At 38.6% G+C, this 21,475-nt stretch overlaps 1 protein-coding gene and 1 long non-coding RNA gene across 10 annotated transcripts in view; one reads left to right on the forward strand and one right to left on the reverse strand.

Moving 5' to 3' along the window:
- Positions 1-5,619, forward strand: part of LOC145507433 (uncharacterized) — a 14,268-nt gene extending 8,649 nt beyond the window's left edge. Inside the window, exon 2 of the long non-coding RNA XR_014054864.1 lies at positions 5,321-5,619. This is a non-coding gene — a long non-coding RNA (uncharacterized LOC145507433). The remainder of the gene's footprint in view (positions 1-5,320) is intronic.
- The window catches only part of ZFP69 (ZFP69 zinc finger protein), a 26,837-nt gene continuing 9,614 nt past the window's right edge, over positions 4,253-21,475 (reverse strand). For 4 of the 9 annotated variants that reach the window (XM_081493945.1, XM_081493940.1, XM_081493948.1 and 1 more), the window contains 3 exons: positions 9,892-10,018; positions 9,441-9,539; positions 4,253-5,614 (listed from right to left, as the gene is read on the reverse strand). In XM_081493945.1, coding sequence (XP_081350071.1) covers positions 4,482-5,614; positions 9,441-9,539; positions 9,892-10,018 — 1,359 coding nt within the window. In that variant the 3' untranslated portion in view covers positions 4,253-4,481. Of the gene's footprint in view, positions 5,615-9,440; positions 9,540-9,891; positions 10,156-21,475 lie in introns of all 9 variants that reach the window. The other 5 variants (XM_081493943.1, XM_081493942.1, XM_081493947.1 and 2 more) reach the window with 4 other exon arrangements.

Consider the following 21,475-nt stretch of genomic DNA (forward strand, 5'->3'; position numbering starts at 1 on the left):
TATACAGGTTTCCAATGTTTAGATGACAGGTTGGTGGGGAGAAAATACAAAGGAGACTGAGAAGGCACTTTCAGAGATGAGGAAGGAAAATGAGTAGTGTCCTGGAAGCCAAGTGAAGAATGTGTTGTAATGAGGTGGACTCATGGCCTTTGTTAAATGGTGGTGAAGAAGAAGGAAATTGAGGATGGAGGAATAACCACTGTATTTAGCAATATGGAGGTTGTTGGTGACCTTTCAATTCAGTGAAGGGGCTGGGGGAAAAGCCTAATTTGAATAGTCTCTAAAGAGAACAAGAAGAGAGTCATTGAGTCTGGGAAGTATAGACAAGGAGAGGAAGAATTTTACTCTAAAAGAAAATGAGGTGCTTGCTGGAGGCAGAGGTGGACTAAGGATTTTTAAGATGACAGATATTTTACATGCCACTGAGCAAGAGAAAATTGATGATGCAGAAAAGAGAGAGGACAGAAGCATAACACTTTTATTGTACATAAGTTTAATATAAACTAAAGAAGAGCTTATTATATCTGTTGCAAATTTGTCCATAAGGGAAATAATTGAATGTGAAGAAACTTTTAAGGAAAGAAAATGTGAGATAAGAGTTTTTAGGTAAACTCTATTAAAAATAATTTTGTTTTAGTCTTTCCAGATTTTGGTAAGTTGAATTTCTAGAGTTGTGCTAAATTAAGTGTTGGAAATTTATTGAATAGCTAGGTCACTCCCAAATAAAATAAGATACTGAAACATTAATTACTAAACATTGGCTTCCTTTTACAGAGAAACTAAAGATATTTTGAACTATTAATGAATATGTTTGGTGCCATCCTGAGATGTTCCCTATAAGAAAGGAAATGTTTTTAGAAATTATCACTGGTTATTTTCACCAATCTACAGAGTGATAATATAAAGGACAGTTCATGATTACTTAAGGAAAGTAGGATGTTTTTCTAGTAAAGGAGGTATAAGCTCCACACCTGTAACCTTGGTATAAAGCTCCAGAGTATTCTCTGAAGATGTGCACAAGAGCATGGAATATAGAGGACCATAAGATGTTTTATGTCTGGAGAGACGTATGCTCGGGGAGAAATTTGGGAGCCATTGCTAGAAAACTAGGCAATGCTTTATACCAAGTATTCTATTAAGGAAACTGACCTTTACCTTTTATGAGAAACCACTGAAGGATTTCCAGCAATTATTTGATTAGTTATATATTTTAGAATGACTACTCTAGCAGCAGCGGGGAAGATAGATTTAAGTCCAGATTAGATATAGAAAAAATAGTTGGGAATCTAAGCAATTAGGAAGTGCTAAGAGCCTGATTAAAGCACTGACAATGGAAATAGAAGAGGGTATAAACTGAAGAGGTCCTAAATAGAATGTATAGGACCTGGTTACTGATTGGGGGGCGGGGGATGGGGTAATGAATGAGAGGGAGTTTAAACTGGAGAATTGAATGAGTGGCGATACCGCTTCCTGGATTAAGGAATACAGATTTTATCCCCAAAGCTGTGTTGAGTTTTGGACATGCTGACTTTAAGATTTACTATGAGATACCCAAGGGGAGATATATGGTGGGATGTTGAAGATAATGACCTGGAGTTCAGGAGAGATTTCTAAAATATAGATGTAGCTATAAGAGGTGTTGGGATGGTAACAAGATCAGACAAAATGTCTAACTTGAGAAGCTGCTGCTGCTGCTGCTAAGTCACGTCAGTCGTGTCCGACTCCGTGCGACTCCATAGACAGCAGCCCACCAGGATCTGCCGTCCCTGGGATTCTCCAGGCAAGCATACTGGAGTGGGTTGCCATTTCCTTCTCCGGTGCATGAAAGGGAAAAGTGAAAGTGAAGTCACTCAGTCGTGTCCGACTCTTAGCGACCCCATGGACTGTAGCCTACAAGGCTCGAGAAGAGAATGTGCCTAAGGACACAGCTCTGGGGACACAGCATAATTTATGAAAGATCTCCTTGGGGCAATAACAGATCTAAGAAGTAAAATTCTTAGAATGGTGAAGTGCAGCTATGGTCAGCCATTAAGGGCAAGTGTTTGGAGAACCAAGTTAACAAATTTAGAGGAAAAAATGATAAAAAAAAAATATGACTCAGGTGAAAAGATGTAATTAAAGAATGGGTTTCTTCACTTCTTCATCTATAAAGGGAGAAGTTTCAATTAGGTGAATTCCTAGACCCTTTCCAGCTCTTAAGTTCTGATCCGATGAGCCAGCATTGAAGAGTGAGTAGGATCTGGAACTCTATGAACAGTAACTCTTTCTTCTGCTCTCCTGCCCCTCCAGTCCCCCTTTCCCATTCACCACCACACCCTCCACGTGGTTCCCACAGAAGCTGAGATCTCTGCTTACAATGGACTTGTTTAGGGTAGGCAGCTGACCTGGCTGGGTCAATAAAAGAACTTCCTCAGGATTTTGAGATAAAAAGCAAGAAAGAGAAGACAGTTTTTCTCTGGGTAATGAAAAGGGAATATATGTAAAATCTAAAGTTGATGATACCTGTGATTTGCAATGAGGTGTTGGGGGTGGGGGCGGCAGTTGAAGAATGAAGACACAATAAGCAAAGATCAGAGATGGAGAGAAAACTGCCTGGCTTTTCCAAAGCACTTAGATCTCTGTCTCAGGCCACTGTTATACTGTATCACTGCCCTGAATTCCATGATACCCCAATATCCTTCTACTAACATCCCCCTTTAAGACTTAACTAGCCTCAGTTGATTTCACTTACTTGCAACTTAAAAGAGTCTCAACTATTAGAGCCCATATGGGAAAGAGAAAAGTAAATGGAATGTGAAGCTATAAGGTAGATTTAATGAGTGCCAGGCTTTGGTTTATAAATGATTAGTGGCTGTGGTGATGGAGATGGGAAATCCATCAACACTCTACAGAATCACTAAAACTTTAAATAATAAAAACTACCAAAATGAAAAATGAACATCTACAAAATCACTGTGGTCCTTTCATTGGCACTCAGCTTTCGCAATGTAACAGGCAATGTCAACAAATTAATTAATGCTCTCATTAATGTTTATTAATTAGAAAGTCATGTCCTACCTCATTTCTGTCTCCTTCCACAAGTGAACTGTAACTCACTAACATAACCATAAAATGCTATGTATGGTCAGTTGATCCTTTGTAGTATAGCCTGCCATCTTAAGTATCCTGACTGAATGTCCATTTTCCTCCATTCCAAACAAAGGTGTTGTAGCCAGGATTATACTTGCTAAGGCAGGTGGATCAGTCTCTTAGTGACTATACTTCATCAGACAGTTCCAGCCTCAGAAGTTAGGGACTGGAGCAGTTGGGGAGATGTTTTCTTCTCCAACAGAGGCTGGTGGGCTTGGCTGCTATTTGAAAAGATGCAACTAATGCTCTGACTCCAGGGATGGCAAGTACTGCTCTTTTGGGGGATGAACTTAGACTGTACTTCTAGGCTATGTTATTGAGATAAACTGATACTTATTTAATGGATTATAGAGCTGCTGGAGATGTGTTAGTACCAGATATGGCTCCCACAGTTCTTTATCTTGCTAGTAGGAAAATAAATTGGTCCAACCTCTCTGAAGGTCAGTTTGGCAGTATCCATCATACAAATGTACATACCCTTTAGCACAGAAATTCCCATTCTAGGAATTTACCCTCTGCATGTACTTACATGTGTGAGAAACAAAAAAAAAATGTGTAAGAATATTCATTGCAACATTATATAAATAAAAGATCGGAAATCCAAAAGGTCATCTACAATGAAATGGCTAAATAAAGTACATTCAAACCATGGAATACTATACAGGTGTTAAAAAAGAACAAGTAGGCACTTTGTTTACTGATATGGAATAACATCCATGATACACAGTAAAGTAATAAAAGTAATATTTGTAGCATTTGTCTAGGGAGCTGCCATTTATGCTTAAAAGTAAAAAAATGTATGCTTGTATTCTCTTGGATTTAAACAGAAAGCTCTCTAGAAGGGTGTACAAAGTAAGAGTTATAAAAAATGGTTGCCTGTAGGTAGAATTTTGTGTGGAGGATGGAGAAAGAAGGCTTTTCACTTACACAACTGACCATACTTTTTGATATTTATACATAATGTGAAGGGTTTCCCATTAAAAAAATAAAATTTTAATTAAAAAAGTAGGGGGGTGGTGATGTTTTAAACAGTAGTTTCCAAATGCTGGTCTGTATCTGTGAATGCCCAGGAAAAATAATTTATTAATCTACCATGAAATCATAAAAATAATAATGTACAAAATTTTCTATATTGTTGAATTTAATTTGAAGGGCCATCTTTTATTCTCGATTAAGTAACTGTGTGGAGGTATTAGTAAATAGTAGTTATCAATGTAGCATTTATTTACACAATGAACAAAACTAGAAGTTGGCATCATTATGTCAATTCCTCAAATTTAGAGTCCTGAAATTCAAAGCACGGAGTTACTGATTTAGACTTAGCTTTTGTTCTCATGTTGCATAATCTGTTTTCAGATATTATTTTGGAAGACATTTCTCCTGTGTACTTCATGGTGTCGAATAAGTGATGAATTATAGCTGAAGGCTTTTCCACATTGATTACATTCGTAAGGTTTTTCTCCTGTGTGATACCTCTGATGTTTCTTAAAGGATGAATCATGCCTGTACGCTTTTCCACAGCGGTTGCATTCATATGCTTTCACTCCTGTATGAACAATTTTATGGTTGCTAAGGTGTATGCTCTGCCTAAAGGCTTTCCCACATTCTTTACATTTGTAGGGTCTCTCCCCAGTATGGATTCTCTGGTGATGTGTTAGATGAGCTCTATGACTAAAGGTTTTACAACATGCAGTGCATGCATAGGGCTTCTCTCCAGTATGAATTCTTACATGTTCACTAAGGTGTCTAATCTGTCTAAAAGTTTTTCCACATTCATTGCATGTAAAGGGTTTCTCTCCAGAATGAATTCTCAAATGCAGGATCAAGCTATTGTTATGGCGGAAAGCTTTCTGACATTTATCACATATGTAGGGTTTCTCCCCAGTGTGGGTTCTATGATGCTCATTAAGAGATGAGCGATGTCTGAAGGCTTTGCCACATTCTTCACATTCAAAGGGCTTCTCACCAGTATGGATTCTCTGGTGTGTGGTAAGGGATGCACTTTGACTGAAGGCCCTTCCACATTCCTTACATCTGAAAGGTTTCTCACCAGTATGAACTCTCATGTGTTCAGTAAGGCGAATAGGTAGTTTGAAGGCCTTTTCACATATATTACATTCATAGGTTTTTACTCTTATGTAACTTGTTGGATGATTAATCAAATCTGATTTGCATTTGTTTCTCTTTCTAGGTGTATCACATTTATGGAGCCTCTGTTCTATAACAACATTTGAAGTCACAATATTTTTGCCAAATTTGTAAGTTTCTTGGCTTCTCTTCTTATGGGTCATAATGGTTTGTCTCAGATTTCTTCCACGGCGATCCCGGCGCCTTTCTAACTCATCATCATATTTTGAGACTTTCTTCAATGTGGAATAAATGACATCATCCTTCATGAACCTTTCCATCATCATGCCATGATATAACTGTTCTTGTAAAATGCATTTTACATTTGATGCACTGGTTTCTGTTTTACTTTTCAAGTCTGAAAGAAATGGAAAAAATGCAAATAACTCATATTCATTATGCTTTGAAAAATCAATTATTATACTGGGTATGGAATACAGATTTAGATAACAATACATATGAAGTACATGAAATTTTGAGTATATGTATTTTTTGCATGAGGCATGTGGGTTCTTAGTTCCCTGACCAGAGATCCAACCTGTGCCCCCTGCATTGGGAGCATGCAGTCTTAACCACTGGAGCATCATGGAAGTCCCATGAAGTTCTGAGTGTATTTAAATATGGTTATGCAGCCTGGAGACGTAATGGGAAATTAAGACACAATGAACAAGGTAAAAGTGTGATTTTATATACAGAGTAAAAATTTGAACATTTTAATCTTCTTCTTTCTATTAATACTAAAAAATGATATTTCAGGGCTATGTCTTAACAGTGTCTTTTTAACTGATAACTACTTTTGGAAAACATTCTCAGAAAGATAAAAAGATTTCCCTCTTCCCACTCCAGCTAGTTCAGAAAATAGGTTTGAGGGAATTCCCTGGCAGTCCAGTGATTAGGACTCCAAGCTTTCACAGCTGAGGGTGAGGGTTCAATGCCTCGTCAGGGCGCTAAAATCCCACAAGACATGCAGTGTGGCTAAAAAATGAAAAAACAGAATAGCAATAAAATGTATGTCCTTCAGGATGAATCTGACAAAAGATGTGTAATGTGTACAAGACTTTTATGGGGGAAAATGCTGAAAATTTATTTTAAAAAATTAGAAAATATCAATAAGTGGAACAATATACCATGTTCCTAGACAACAAGACTCAATATCATAACATTAATTCTCCCCTAAATTGATCTATAGATTCAATATATTCCAATCAAAATACCACCAGAGAATTTGTGTGTGTGTAATTGATGCACTCATTATGTAATTCATATGGAAAAGCAAGGAGCTAACAATAGCCAGGACAATTTTGAAGAACAAGATATTAAATCTCACTATGAAATACAGTAATTAAGACAGTCTGACATTAGAGCAGGGATAGAGTAGAAAAATGGAACAGAACAGGTAAAGCCCAGAAATAGACTCAGGTATATAAAGAAACTTGGCAGGTGACCAAGTAGCATCAACTATTCAATAAACGGTTCTTGGGTTGATATGTAAAAAGTTAAAATAGAGCCTCATCTCACACTATATATAAGATATATGCAGATTTAAACCTAAATATGAAAAACAAAATTTTAAAGATATAAAATAATATATATTTTTTCTATAAATCAATAAGAAAAAAATAATAGATTTGCAAAGGATATAAACAGGTAATTTACAGAAAAGAAATCCTGGAAGGATGGCTAACAAACATGAAAAACATGCTCCCTCTTATTAGTAATCATGAAAATGAAAAAAAACAAGACACCATATTCAACCACTGAATTTATAAAAATGTGAAAGTTTGACAATGCCAAGTGATGACAAAGATGCTGAGTTCTGGAAACTCTCAAAACTCTCAAGATGGGAGTACCAACTGGTGCAACTATTTCGAAGAACAATTTCCTGAAACATAAAGGTACGTCTGCTCCATGACCCAACAAGTCTGCGTCTATCAAATATCTCAGAGAAATACTTGCATACTTACACAAGAAGTTGCATATACAAAGCTTACTGCAGTATCTCTGTAACCCCCAAATTTAGAAACCCCTAAATTTCTATCAACAGGAAAATGGATAAATTGTGCTTTATTAACTCAATGGAAATGAATGATATGGATAAATATGAATGAATAATATGGATAAATATCAACAGTGTTGAATGAGAAAAGCAAGTGGAAGAAGTACATCTACCATTTTTTAAAGAATAAGAATATGCAAAACAGTATTATAAGTAGTAATTTATGTGCTATGAGTCACAGCAAGACCCTCTATGGCCCACCTCCTAGAGTAATGGAAATAAAAAGAAAAATAAACAAGTGGAAGCTAATTAAACTGAAAATTTTTTGCACAGCAAAGGAAGCTATAAACAAGGTGAAAAGACAACCTTTAATGGGAGAAAATAATAGCAAATGAAACAACTGACAAAGGATTAATTTCCAAAATATACAAGCACCTCACACAATTCAATACCAGAAAAACAAAACAACCCAATCAAAAAGTGGGCAAAACACCTAAATAGATATTTTTCCAAAGAAGGCATACAGATGGCTAGTAAACACATGAAAAGATGCTCAATATCGCTCATTACTACAGAAATGCAAATCAAAACTACAATGATATATCACCTCACACTGGTCAGAATGGCTATCATCAAAAAATTTACAAACAATAAATTCTGGAGAGGGTGTGGAGAAAAGGGAACCTCTTGCACTGTTGGTGGGAATACAAATTGATATGACTATGGTGCAAGACAGTATGGAGATTCCTTAAAAAACGAGGAATAAAACTACCATATGACCCCACAATCCCACCACTGGGCATATATCCTAAGAAAACCATAACTGAAAAAGACACATGTACCCCAGTGTTCACTGAAGCACTATTTACTATAGCTAGGACATGGAAGCAACCTAGATGTCCATCCACAGATGAATGGATAAAGAAGCTGTAGTACATATATACAATGGAATATTACTCAGCCATAAAAAGGAACATGAGTCAGTGCTAATGAGGTAGATGAACGTAGAGCCTATTATACAAACTGAAGGAAGTCAGAAAGAGAAAAAAAATTGTCTATTAACACATATATATGGAATCTAGAAAGAGGTACTGATGAATCTACGTTCAGGGCAGCAGTGGAGACGCAGACATAGAGAATAGACGTATGGACATAAATGAGTAGGGGGAAGGAGAGGGTGGGATGAATGGAGAGTAGCATGGAAACACATACACCACCGTATGTAAAACAGATGGCCAGTGGGAATTTGCTGTATGACTCAGAGAACTCAAACCAGGTCTCTGTGACAACCTAGAAGGGTGGGATGGGATGGGAGGTGGGAAAGAGGTTCAAGAGGGAGGGGACATATGTATACCTATGACTGATATATGTTGATATATGGCAGAAATAAACACAATATTGTGAACACAATTATCTTTCAATTAAAAATAAATTAAAAAAATAATATTATATATTGCTTGGGAATATACACATGCAATACAAATATGAAGACACATATAGGAATGACAGTGTTTAAGAAGAGCTGGTTATTTCACAAGCAAGGATGGGAGTACTGGGGTTTAAACTCTGTTTTATTTCTTAATCTAGGTAGAAAGTACATAGCAATTTATTGTAATGTTCTCTGGGCCTTTCTGAACGTCTAAAATATTTCACAATAAAAGCAAAGTTTAAGAAGATTGTTAAAGATCACTAGATTTGATGAGAAGGAATCCCATGGTCATTTCTCTTGCAAGATTTTCCATAAAACATTTGTTATAATAAATAAGGATACTTTAGTTCAAAGGAGAGTGAGATCAAAGTTAAGATTGTAAAATGAAAGTTGATGAAAAGTGGAAATAGGATGCAAGAGAGAAGATTCAAGATCTGGAGAATGCAGTGAGAGTCCTGAAAAGAGATCTGCTTTCTGCGAGAAGAGACTACTATGTACATCTCAGAGTATGGGGAAAGGAGCTTTCGATTGGCAGACTTTAGGATACTGAAGAAAGAAGGAAAACCTTAATGAAGAGAAGACTTATCTTCCCTCCAACTCCAGAGACTTCTGCAATGTCAGATGAAGAAAAGGACTGCAGATAGAGGGATGAAATCTAGTTCAGAGCATGCCTGTCCACCCGCTCAGCCTTTCCGCAGCCTGGGAATATGCTGGGCACCCTGGCCTACATATTAGAAGGCACCATCTGCCTTGGCTCACCTGAACTGGGATCTCCTGAGCCTTCTTTCTCTGTCATCCATGGCTCTTCTCCTTTCTCCAACTGGGAAATCACACTAGGTTTGGAAAGCTGACAACCTGCTTTTTGAGTGAAAAAAAGAGTATGAATGTTTATGTTGAAGTCAAAGAACCATCCCTGGGATGTAGTTTCAATCATCTGGTATTTAGGCTCTCTGAAGATGGAAAGGGGCACCAGAGCATGTTTTCCTATTCTTGCTCTACAAAGTAAAGTGTTCCCCGAAGGGAAGAGATTCAGATATGCTCTGGCTTGATTTTCAAAGGTATGCAACATCCATCTCCAACACAGAATCCAAGGCCAGGCTCCAGGGAATCTACTGCATTTAATAATTTAGGAATTATTAATATTAAACTAAATTAAATATTAATCCGGTTAATAGGCAGGATTCTGGATGTATGTGTAGCCTGTCCTTACCCACTGAGACCAGATTCCCATAGTTCTCCAGCATCACTTCTCGGTACAGATTCCGGTGAGCAGGCGCCAGCTGCCCCCACTCCTCCTGGGTGAAGTCCACAGATATGTCCTTGAAGGTCAACAATTCCTAGAATATCCAGTATATTCCTTTTCAGTCTGAGACCACCTCTATCAAGATCCAGTATGTTCTGACAGTCTTCTGAGAGATTCTAAATTAGTTTTACTGGGAGTCTCCTCTGAATCTGTTTGGTAATTCTCTAGAGACTATCATAAACAATATATGAAAGGACAGATGGTTATTATACATGTCCTAGAAAAAAACAAAATGAAGCAGGATAATGGCACCAGGGAGAGCCACAGTGAGGATGGGGAAGATCTTTCGTGTAGGGTATTAGGGTAAGCCTTCCTAAAAGGGTGATATTCGAACAGAGACATGAACTCAGTAGGAAAGAGCCACACAGAAATTTGAGGGGAGAACATTCCAGGCAGGAACAAAGGACCTGAGGAGTGCGTGTCCTTGGCTTGTCTGAGGAGCAGGAGAGTAGCCAGCATTGCTGGAGGCGGGCAAGTGGAAGTAGATGAGACCAGAGGGCCCACGGAGGGGAGAGAGGCTTTCAGCACTTACTGTCACAAAGACCAATGCATTCCTGCAGGGCTGAAATTCTGGGGCCCTGCTGGAGTTTAATGCAAGATGAACAAAACTGTCTGGGACTGTGATCGAGCTCTTCCTTAGCTTAAATACTGAATAGATAAAAAAGGATCAGCCCCTCAGCAGTGATGGCATGGGGTGCTAGTAGTTGGGTTAATCAGAAGTGAACTGAATCAAGGACCCTGGCAGTCCAGTGGTTAGGACTTGGTGCTTCCACTGCAGGGGGTATGGGTTCAAGCCCTGGTTGGGGAGCTAAGATCCCACATGCCATGCAACAACAACAACAAAAAAGTGAATCCAATCAAACTAAAGTACATCTCAGCCAGAGCTCAGCCACAGCTCTAGGAAAAATATGAATAATCAGTCCCTCACCTTAACCACCAGTCAGAGAAAAAGGCTTAGAGTCTTCTGCAAATAAACAGAACAGACAAAACAGACTCTATCTACCTATCTATACATATATACATTTATTTTTTTTCCTTTGAAATTGTATTTATTTATTTATTTTTCTTTCTTTCTTTATTTTTTATTTGTTTTGCCATACATTGACACGAATCCACCATGGGTGTACATGTTTTCCCCTTCCAGAACCCCCCTTATTGTTTATTTATCAAGAGAAACTATCCCTTAGCCCAGATATTCATGCTTCACAATTAACAAACACAGGTCAGGGATGAATTTCATGCACCTCAACACAAAGAAATTTTTTACATTCTGAAATCACTTTGCACTCTGAAAGATACCAGCCTTTCTCATCACCTTAAAATTTTTCATAGAACCATACTTTCTGCAGAATCTGCATATGCCTGCATTCTTGTTGTTTGTTGTGTTAAGTTGCTAAGTCATGTCCAACTCTGCTGCCCCATGGACTGCAGCACTCCAGGCCTCCTTGTCCTTCATTCTATCCTGGAGTTTGCTCAAACTCATATCCATTGAGTCAGTGATGCCATCCAACCATTTCATTCTCTGTTGCCCCCCTTCTCCTCCTGCCCTCAATCTTTTCCAGTACCAGGGTCTTTTCTGTAAGTCGGCTCTTTGCTTCAGGTGGCCCAAGTATTGGAGCTTCAGCTTCAGCATCAGTCCTTCCAATGAATATTCAGTGTTGATTTCCTTTAGGATTGACTGGTTTGATCTCCTTGTTGTCCAAGAGACTCTCAAGAGTCTTCTCCAGCACCACAGTCTGAAAGCATCTTCGGGGCTCAGCCTTCTTTACGGTCCAACTCTCACATCTGTACACAACAACTGGAAAAACCATGGCTTTGACTACATGGACCTTTGTCAGCAAAGTGATATCTCTGCTTTTTAATATGCTGTCTAGGTTTGTCACAGTTTTTCTTCCAAGGAGCAAGCATCTTTTAATTTCATGGCTGTAGTCACCATTCACACTGATTTTGGAGCCCTGCTTTGGAGCTCCTGATTTGTAGCAGGAGAAAATAAAACCTGCCACTGTTTCCATTTTTCCCCACCTATTTGCCATGAAGTGATGGAACTGGATGCTATGATCTTAGTTTTTTGAATGTTGAGTTTTAAGCCAGCTTTTTCACTCTCCTCTTTCACTTTCATCAAGAGGCTCTTTAGTTCCTCTTCACTTTCTGCCATTATGCTGGTATCATCTGCATATCTGAGGTTGTTGATATTTCTCCTGGCAATCTTGATTTCAGCTTGTGATTCATCCAGCCCAGCATTTCACATGATGTACTCAGGATAGAAGTTAAATAAGCAGGGTGACAGTACATAGCCTTGACATACTCCTTTCCCAATTTTGAACCAGTCCACTGTTCCATGTCCAGTTCTAACTGTTGCTTCTTGATCTGCATACATGTTTTTCAGGAGGCAAGTAAAGTGGTCTGGTATTACCATCTCATTAAGAATTTTCCACAGTTTGTTGTGATCCACACAGTCAAAGGCTTTAGCATAGTCAATGAAGCAGAAGTGGATTTTTTTTTTTTTTTGGAATTCCCTTGCTTTTTCTATGATCCAACAGATGTTTGCAATTTGATCCCTGGTTCCTCTGCCTTTTCTAAATCCAGTTTGTACATTTGGAAGTTCTTGGTTCACATATTGTTGAAGCCTAGCTTAAAGTATTTTGAGCATTACCTTGCTAGCATATGAAATGAATACAACTGTACAGTAGTTTGAACATTCTTTGGCATTGCCTTTCTTTGGGGTTGGAATGAAAACTGACCTTTTCCAGTCCTGTGGCCATTGCTGAGTTTTCCAAATTTGTTGGCATATTGAGTACAGCACTTTCACAGCATCATCTTCTAGGATTTGAAATAGCTCAAGTGGAATTCTATCAACTCCACTAACTTTGTTTGTAGTAATGCTTCCTAAGGCTGCCTTGACTTCATACTCCAAGATGTCTGGCTCTAGGTGAGTGACCACACCAACGTGATTATCTGGGTCATTAGATCTTTTTTGTACAGTTCTTTTGGGTATTCTTGCCACCTCTTCTTAATCTTTTCTGCTTATGTTAGGTCGTTGCCATTTTTGTCCTTTATACTGTCTTTCTTGGTTCACCAAAGCAAACTTGTAGAAAGCTGCAACTCCCAGAGATACAATGATGCTTTAACAATATGAAATTGCAGATGCTTGGTCAGGAGGCCACACATCTGAGGTTTCATTAAAAAACTGGAAGCCATCGTAGTTATTCTCAATACCAATGTCCTTCCAGGCTGATGAGAAAATGGATCTATCTATGCATATTTCATCCTCCACTGTTCTTTTATATACAATATCTGAACCATAATAAAAAATAATTAGGCAAGTGAAGGAGGAAAATCTGACCTATAATCAAGAAATAAAAACATAAGAAGTGAAGACCTCGGTTAACAAGTCACTGGAAGAAGCAGACAAGAAATTTAAAGCAATTATTAAAATATATGTTGAAGAGTTTACAATAAAATATGGATGGAATAGGTCAAAATGTCAGGGTAACTGAGGAGAGATAGAAATGCTAAAAAAGAACTAAAAGACAATTCTACAACTAAAAAATACAATATCTGAAAAATCCACTGGATGGGTTTAACATCAGATGGACCCTGATGAAGACAAGATCAATGAAACTTAACACAGGTCAATAGACAGTATTCAAATGGAAGCACCAAGAGAGAGAGAGGAAAAAAAAAGGATACTATCACGTGGTCTAATATACATGTAATTAAAATCTCAGAAGGAGAATGAGAAGAAAAGAATATCTGAAGAAATAAAGGCTGAAAATTTTTTAAGTTGGATTAAAAAAAAATCAACCCATAAATGTAGAAGACAGTAAATCTGCCACCAAAAAAAAAAAAAAAAATTCAAAGAATACCATGTCTATGCACAGCATTAAAACTGCTGAAGAGGGGGCAGTCCTAAGATGGCAGAGAAATAGGATGGGGAGACGACTTTCTCTCCCACAAATTCACCAAAAGAACATTTAGATGCCGAGCAAGTTCCACAAAACAACTTGTGAATGCTGGCAGAGGACATCAGACACAGAAAGGCAGCTCATAGTCTTCGAAAGGAGGTAGGACAAAATATAAAAGATAAAAAGAGAAGCAAAAGAGGTAGGGACGGAGAACCGTTCCAGAAAGGGAGTCTTAAAAAAGAGAGACGTTTCCAAACACCAGGAAACGTTCTCTCTGGTGGGTCTGTGGCGAGCCTTGGAATCGCAAAGGGCAAAATAACCGGGAGGAAAAATAAATAAATAATTAAAACCAGCGGTTTACGTACCTAACAGCAATTCCCAGCAGGTGCGCAGTGCAGACGTGCGTATCCCCAACTAGCAAGCGGGGACTGGGCAGGGAGGGGCGGGCTGCATTGCTTTGGGTTAGGACTGAGCCTTAATGCCCCACGGGCAATCTGAGGGAATTAGATTGAGACAGCAACCTAGAAAGTGGGATTGCTTTCCCCCAAAAAGCCTTAACCTAAGACACCGCCAGGCCCACTCACAGAACAAAGGACTGAGCAGAGTAAACCGGCCGCAGACCAGCACATAACCCCGCCAGAGACAGGCAAGCGAAGGCAGCCAGAGCTGGAAGGGTGGAATCACGGCCCCAGAGAGGCATTCTATACCAAACTGCAAACAGACCTCGCAGCTAACCAGGACTGCTTGGGACTCTGGAGGGTTGACACCCGCCAAGAGGGTCGCAGCCATATATCAGCTCCCCAGGGGAGAGCACGGCACACCTGGAAAACTGCGCCCGTTGTACACCCAGAAAACCAGGCGGCTGGGATGGGGGAAGGGAAAAAGGCGCAGCCCCCAACCGTGCTAGCCAAAAGCCTGGTCACTGGAGCTGCTTGGACCTGGGAAGGGCACAAAACCCAGGCTCAACCAAGTCTGCGCCTTTGTGAAGTACCTGGGAACCAGAACCTGAGTGGCTTAGACCTGGGAATACAGGCAACCCCAGGGGCCACTTCAGACAGTTACTGGCAGTCTGACCTAGAGCCTGAGCAGTGTAGACTGGGAAAGCACACACACCGTGAGTGGGGCAAACCCAGTGTGGCCTAAACATTGTGAGCACACGCCAGTGAGATTTGTTTGCAGTGTTCCTCCCTCCCCACAGCACGACTGAACAAGTGAGACTAAAAAAAAAAAAAAAGGTGACCACCACCGCCCCCCTTGTGTCAGGGCAGAAATTAGACACTCAAGAAACCAGCAAACAGAAGAAGCTAAAAGAAACAGAGGGAATCGCTTTGGAAGTGACAGATGCAACAGATTAAAACCCTGTAGTTAGCACCAAATACATAGGAAGGGGCCTAGAGACCTTGAGAAGTACAAGCTGGACCAAGGAACTATCTGAAAATGAACTGACCCCTCACTGTCCATAACAGTTCCAGAGAAAGTCCTAGATATATTTTTACTAGTATTTTTTAAAATTTTAAAACTTTTTTTATTATTTTTTGTTAACTTTTTAAATTTTTATTTTATTTTCTTATTTTTAAGTCCCCTATTACTCCTTCAATTTTCATTTTTATTACCTACTATTACCTTGCAAAAAAAAAACCCTATTTTTATTTTTTTCTCTAAGACATTATCTTTAAAGTAAACTTCATATATATATACTTTATAATTTTTGTGACTTTGGTGGGGTTTTTTTCTTTTTTTTTCCTTTCTCTTTTTTTAATATGGTATTTTTGAGAACCTAACCTCTACTCTAGATTTTTAATCTTTGCTTTTTAGTATTTGTTACCAACTTTGTATCTTCAAGAACCCAATCTTCAGCACCCATTTTTACTTGGGAACGAGATCACTGGCTTGATTGCTTGATTGCTTTCTCCCCCTTTTAACTCTCCTTTTTCTCCACCAGGTCGCCTCCATCTCCCCACTCCCCCTTTTCTTCTCGACCCAACTCTGTGAATCTCTTTGTGTGTTCTGGGCTGTGGAGAACACTTAGAGAACTGATTACTGGCTGGATCCGTCTCTCCCCTTTTGATTCCCCCTCTTCTCCTCCTGGCCACCTCTGTCTCCTTCCTCCCTCTTCTCTTCCCTGTGTAACTTCGTGAACATCTCTTAGATCCAGTCGGTGGAGAGCACATAGGGAAGCGATTACTGGCTAGCTTGCTCTCTCCCCTTTTGATTCCCCTCTTCTCCTCCTGGCCACCTCTATCTCCCTCCTCCCTCTTCTCTTCTCCATGTAACTCTGTGAACCTCTCCAGGTGTCCCTCACTGCGGAGAAACTTTTCATCATTAACCTAGATGTTTTATCATCGGTGCTGTATAGATGGAGAAGTCTTGAGGCTACTGTAAGAATAAGACTGAAAACCAGAGACAGGAGACTTAAGTCCAAATCTTGAGAACACCGGAGAACTCCTGAATCCGGGAAGCACTAAACGATAGGAGCTCATCAAATGCCTCCATACCTACACTGAAACCAACCACCACCCAAGGGCCAACAAGTCCCAGATTAAGATTTACCACACAAATTCTCCAGCAACACAGGAACATAGCCCTGAGCTTCAACATACAGGCTGCTCAAAGTCATACCAAACCCACTGACATCTCAAAAGTCATTACTGAACACTTCACTGCACTCCAGAGAGAAGAAATCTAGCTCCACCCATCAGAACACCGACACAAGCTTCCCCAACCAGGAAACCTTGACAAGTCACCCTTCTAACCCACCCACAGCGAGGAACCTCCACAATAAAGAGGAACCACAAACTGCCAGAAAACAGAAAGGCCACCCCAAACACAGCAATATAAACAAGATGAAAAGGCAGAGAAATACCCAGCAGGTAAAGGAACAGGATAATGCCCTCCAAATCAAACAAAAGAGGAATAGATAGGGAATCTACCTGATAAAGAATTCCGAATAATGATAGTGAAAATGACCCAAAATCTGGAAAACAAATTGGAGTTACAGATAAATAACCTGGACACAAGGATCAAGAAGATGCAAGAAAGGTTTAACAAGGACTTAGAAGAAATAAAAGAGTCATTATATAATGAATAATGCAATAAATGAGATAAAAAACACTCTGGAAGGAATCAACAGTAGAATAACGGAGGCAGGATATAGGATAAGTGAGATAGAAGAAGAATGATAGAAATAAATGAAACAGGAAAAAAGAAAAAAGAATTAAAAGAAATGAGGACAACCTCAGAGACCTCTGGGACAATGTTAAATGCACCAACATACGAATCATAGGAGTCCCAGAAGAAGACAAAAAGAAAGACCATGAGAAAATACTCGAGGAGATAATAGTTGAAAACTTCCCTAAAGTGGGGAAGGAAATAACCACCCAAGTCCAAGAAACCCAGAGAGTCCCAAACAGGATAAACCCAAGACGAGATACCCCAAGACACATAATAATCAAATTAACAAAGATCAAACACAAAGAACAAATATTAAAAGCAGCAAAGGAAAAACAACAAATAACACACAAGGGGATTCCCATAAGGATAACAGCTGATCTTTCAATAGAAACTCTTCAGGCAAGAAGGGAATGGCAGGACATACTTAAAGTGATGAAAGAAAATAATCTACAGCCCAGATTACTGTATCCTGCATGAATCTCATTCAAATATGAAGGAGAAATCAAAAGCTTTACAGACAAGCAAAAGCTCAGAGAATTCAGCACCACCAAACCAGCTCTCCAACAAATGCTAAAGGATCTTCTCTAGACAGGAAACACAGAAAGGGTGTATAATCTCACACCCAAAACAATAAAGTAAATGGCAATGGGATCATACTTATCACTACTTACCTTACATGTAAATGGGTTGAATGCCCCAACCAAAAGACAAAGACTAGCTGAATGGATACAAAAACAAGACCCCTATATATGTTGTCTACAAGAGACCCATCTCGAAACAAGGGACACATATAGACTGAAAGTGAAGGGCTGGAAAAAGATATTTCATGCAAATAGAGACCAAAAGAAAGCAGGAGTAGCAATATTCATATCAGATAAAATAGACTTTAAAACAAAGGTGGTGAAAAGAGGCAAAGATGGACACTACATAATGATCAAAGGATCAATCCAAGAAGAAGATATAACAATTATAAATATATATGCACCCAATATAGGAGCACTGCAATATGTAAGGCAAATGCTAACAAGTATGAAAGGGGAAATTAACAATAACACAATAATAGTGGGAGACTTTAATACCCCACTCACACCTATGGACAGATCAACTAAACAGAAAATTAACAAGGAAACAAACTAAATGATACAACAGACCAGTTAGACCTAATTGATATCTATAGGTCATTTCACCCCAAAACAATGAATTTCACCTTTTTCTCAAGCACACACAGAACCTTCTCCAAAACAGATCACATCCTGGGCTATAAATCTGGTCTTGGTAAATTCAAAAAAATTGAAATCATTCCAAGCATCTTTTCTGACCACAATGCAGTAAGGTTAGATGTCAATTTCAGGAGAAAAACAATTAAAAACTCCAACATATGGAGGCTGAACAACACACTGCTGAATGACCAACAAGTCACAGAAGAAATCAAAAAGGAAATCAAAATATGCATAGAAACGAACGAAAATGAAAACACAACAACCCAAAACCTATGGGACACAGTAAAAGCAGTGCTAAGGGGAAGATTCATAGCAATACAGGCTCACCTCAAGAAACAAGAAAAAAGTCAAATAAATAACCTAACTCTACACCTAAAGCAACTAGAAAAGGAAGAAATGAAGAACCCCAGGGTTAGTAGAAGGAAAGAAATCTTAAAAATTAGGGCAGAAATAAATGCAAAAGAAACAAAAGAGACCATAGCAAAAATCAACAAAGCCAAAAGCTGGTTCTTTGAGAAGATAAATAAAATTGACAAGCCATTAGCCAGACTCATCAAGAAACAAAGGGAGAAGAATCAGATCAACAAAATTAGAAATGAAAACGGAGAGATCACAACAGACAACACAGAAATACAAAGGATCATAAGAGACTATTATCAGCAACTATACGCAAATAAATTGGATAACTCGGAAAAATGGATAAATTCTTAGAAAAGTACAACTTCCCAAAACTGAACCAGGAAGAAATAGAAAATCTCAACAGACCAATCACAAGCACGGAAATTGAAACCATAATCAGAAATCTTCCAGCAAACAAAAGCCCAGGACCAGATGGCTTCACAAATGAATTCTACCAAAAATTCAGAGAAGAGCTAACACCTATCCTACTCAAACTCTTCCAGAAAATTGCAGAGGAAGGTAAACTTCCAAACTCATTCTATGAGGCCACCATCACCCTAATACCAAAACCTGACAAAGATGCCACAAAAAAAGAAAACTACAGGCCAATATCACTGATGAACATAGATGCAAAAATCCTTAACAAAATCCTAGCAAACAGAATCCAATAACATATTAAAAAGATCATACATCATGACCAAGTGGGCTTTATCCCAGGGATGCAAGGATTCTTCAATATCCGCAAATCAATCAATGTAATACACCACATAAACAAATTGAAAAATAAAAACCATATGATTATTTCAATAGATGCAGAGAAAGCCTTTGACAAAATTCAACATCGATTTATGATAAAAACTCTCCAAAAAGCAGGAATTGAAGGAACATACCTCAACATGATAAAAGCTATATATGACAAACCCACAGCAAACATTATCCTAAATGGTGAAAAACTGAAAGCATTTTCCCTAAAATCAGGAACAAGACAAGGGTGCCCACTCTCTCACCACTACTATTCAACATAGTCTTGGAAGTTTTGGCCATAGCAATTAGAACAGAAAAAGAAATAAAAGGAATCCAGATGGAAAAGAAGAAGTAAAATTCTCACTGTTTGCAGATGACATGATCCTCTACATAGAAAACCCTAAAGACTCCACCAGAAAATTACTAGAGCTAATCAATGAATATAGTAAAGTTGCAGGATATAACATTAACACACAGAAATCCCCTGCATGCCTATACACTAACAACGAGAAAACAGAAAAAGAAATTAAGGAAATGATCCCATTCACCTTCGCAACAAAAAGAATAATACTTAGGAATATATCTACCTAAAGAAACAAAAGACCTATATATAGAAAACTATAAAACACTGGTGAAAGAAATCCAAGAGGACACAAATAGAAGGAGAAATATACCGTGTTCATGGATTGGAAGAATCAATATAGTGAAAATGAGTATAGTACTCAAAGCAATCTATAGATTCAATGCAATCCCTATCAAGCTTCCAATGGTATTCTTCAGAGAACTAGAACAAATAATTTCACAATTTGTATGGAAATACAAAAAACCTCGAATAGCCAAAGCAATCTTGAGAAAGAATGGAACTGGAGGAATCAACCTGCCTGACTTCAGGCTCGACTACAAAGCCACAGTCATCAAGACAGTATGGTACTGGCACAAGGACAGAAATATAGATCAATGCAACAAAATAGAAAGCCCAGAGATAAATCCACACACCTATGGACACCTTATCTTTGACAAAGGAGGCAAGTATATACAACGGAGAAAAGACAATCTCTTTAACAAGTGGTGCTGGGAAAACTGGTCAACCACTTGTAAAAATGAAACTAGAAAACTTTCTAACACCATACACAAAAATAAACTCAAAATGGGTTAAAGATCTAAATGTAAGATCAGAAACTATAAAACTCCTAGAGGAAAACATAGGTAAAACACTCTCCGACATAAACCACAGCAGGATCCTCTACGACCCACCTCCCAGAATATTGGAAATAAAAGCAAAAATAAACAAATGGGACCTAATTAAAATTAAAAGCTTTTGCACAACAAAGGAAACTATAAGCAAGGTGAAAAGACAGCCTTCGGAATGGGAGAAAATAATAGCAAACGAAGCAACGGACAAACAATTAATCTCAAAAATATACAAGCAACTCCTGCAGCTCAATTCCAGAAAAATAAACGACCCAATCAAAAAGTGGACCAAAGATCTAAACAGACACTTCTCCAAAGAAGACATACAGATGGCTAACAAACACATGAAAAGATGCTCAACATCACTCATTATCAGAGAAATGCAAATCAAAACCACAATGAGGTACCATTTCATGCTCGTCAGAATAGCTGCTATCCAAAAGTCTACAAGCAACAAATGCTGGAGAGGGTGTGGAGAAAAAGGAACCCTCTTACACTGTTGGTGGGAATGCAAACTGGTACAGCCACTATGGAGAACAGTGTGGAGATTCCTCAAAAAACTGGAAATAGAACTGCCATATGACCCAGCAATCCCACTGCTGGGCATACACACTGAGGAAACCAGAACTGAAAGAGACACGTGTACCCCAATGTTCATCGCAGCACTGTTTATAATAGCCAGGACATGGAAGCAGCCTAGATGCCCATCAGCAGATGAATGGATAAGGAAGCTGTAGTACATATACACAATGGAATATTACTCAGCCATTAAAAAGAATATATTCGAATCAGTTCTAATGAGGTGGATGAAACTGGAACCCATTACACAGAATGAAGTAAGCCAGAAAGAAAAACACCAAT

The sequence above is a fragment of the Giraffa tippelskirchi genome, chromosome 5 (genome assembly GCF_054371585.1).
Source record: "Giraffa tippelskirchi isolate mGirTip1 chromosome 5, T2T-mGirTip1v1.2.pri, whole genome shotgun sequence".
NCBI lineage: Eukaryota > Metazoa > Chordata > Mammalia > Artiodactyla > Giraffidae > Giraffa > Giraffa tippelskirchi.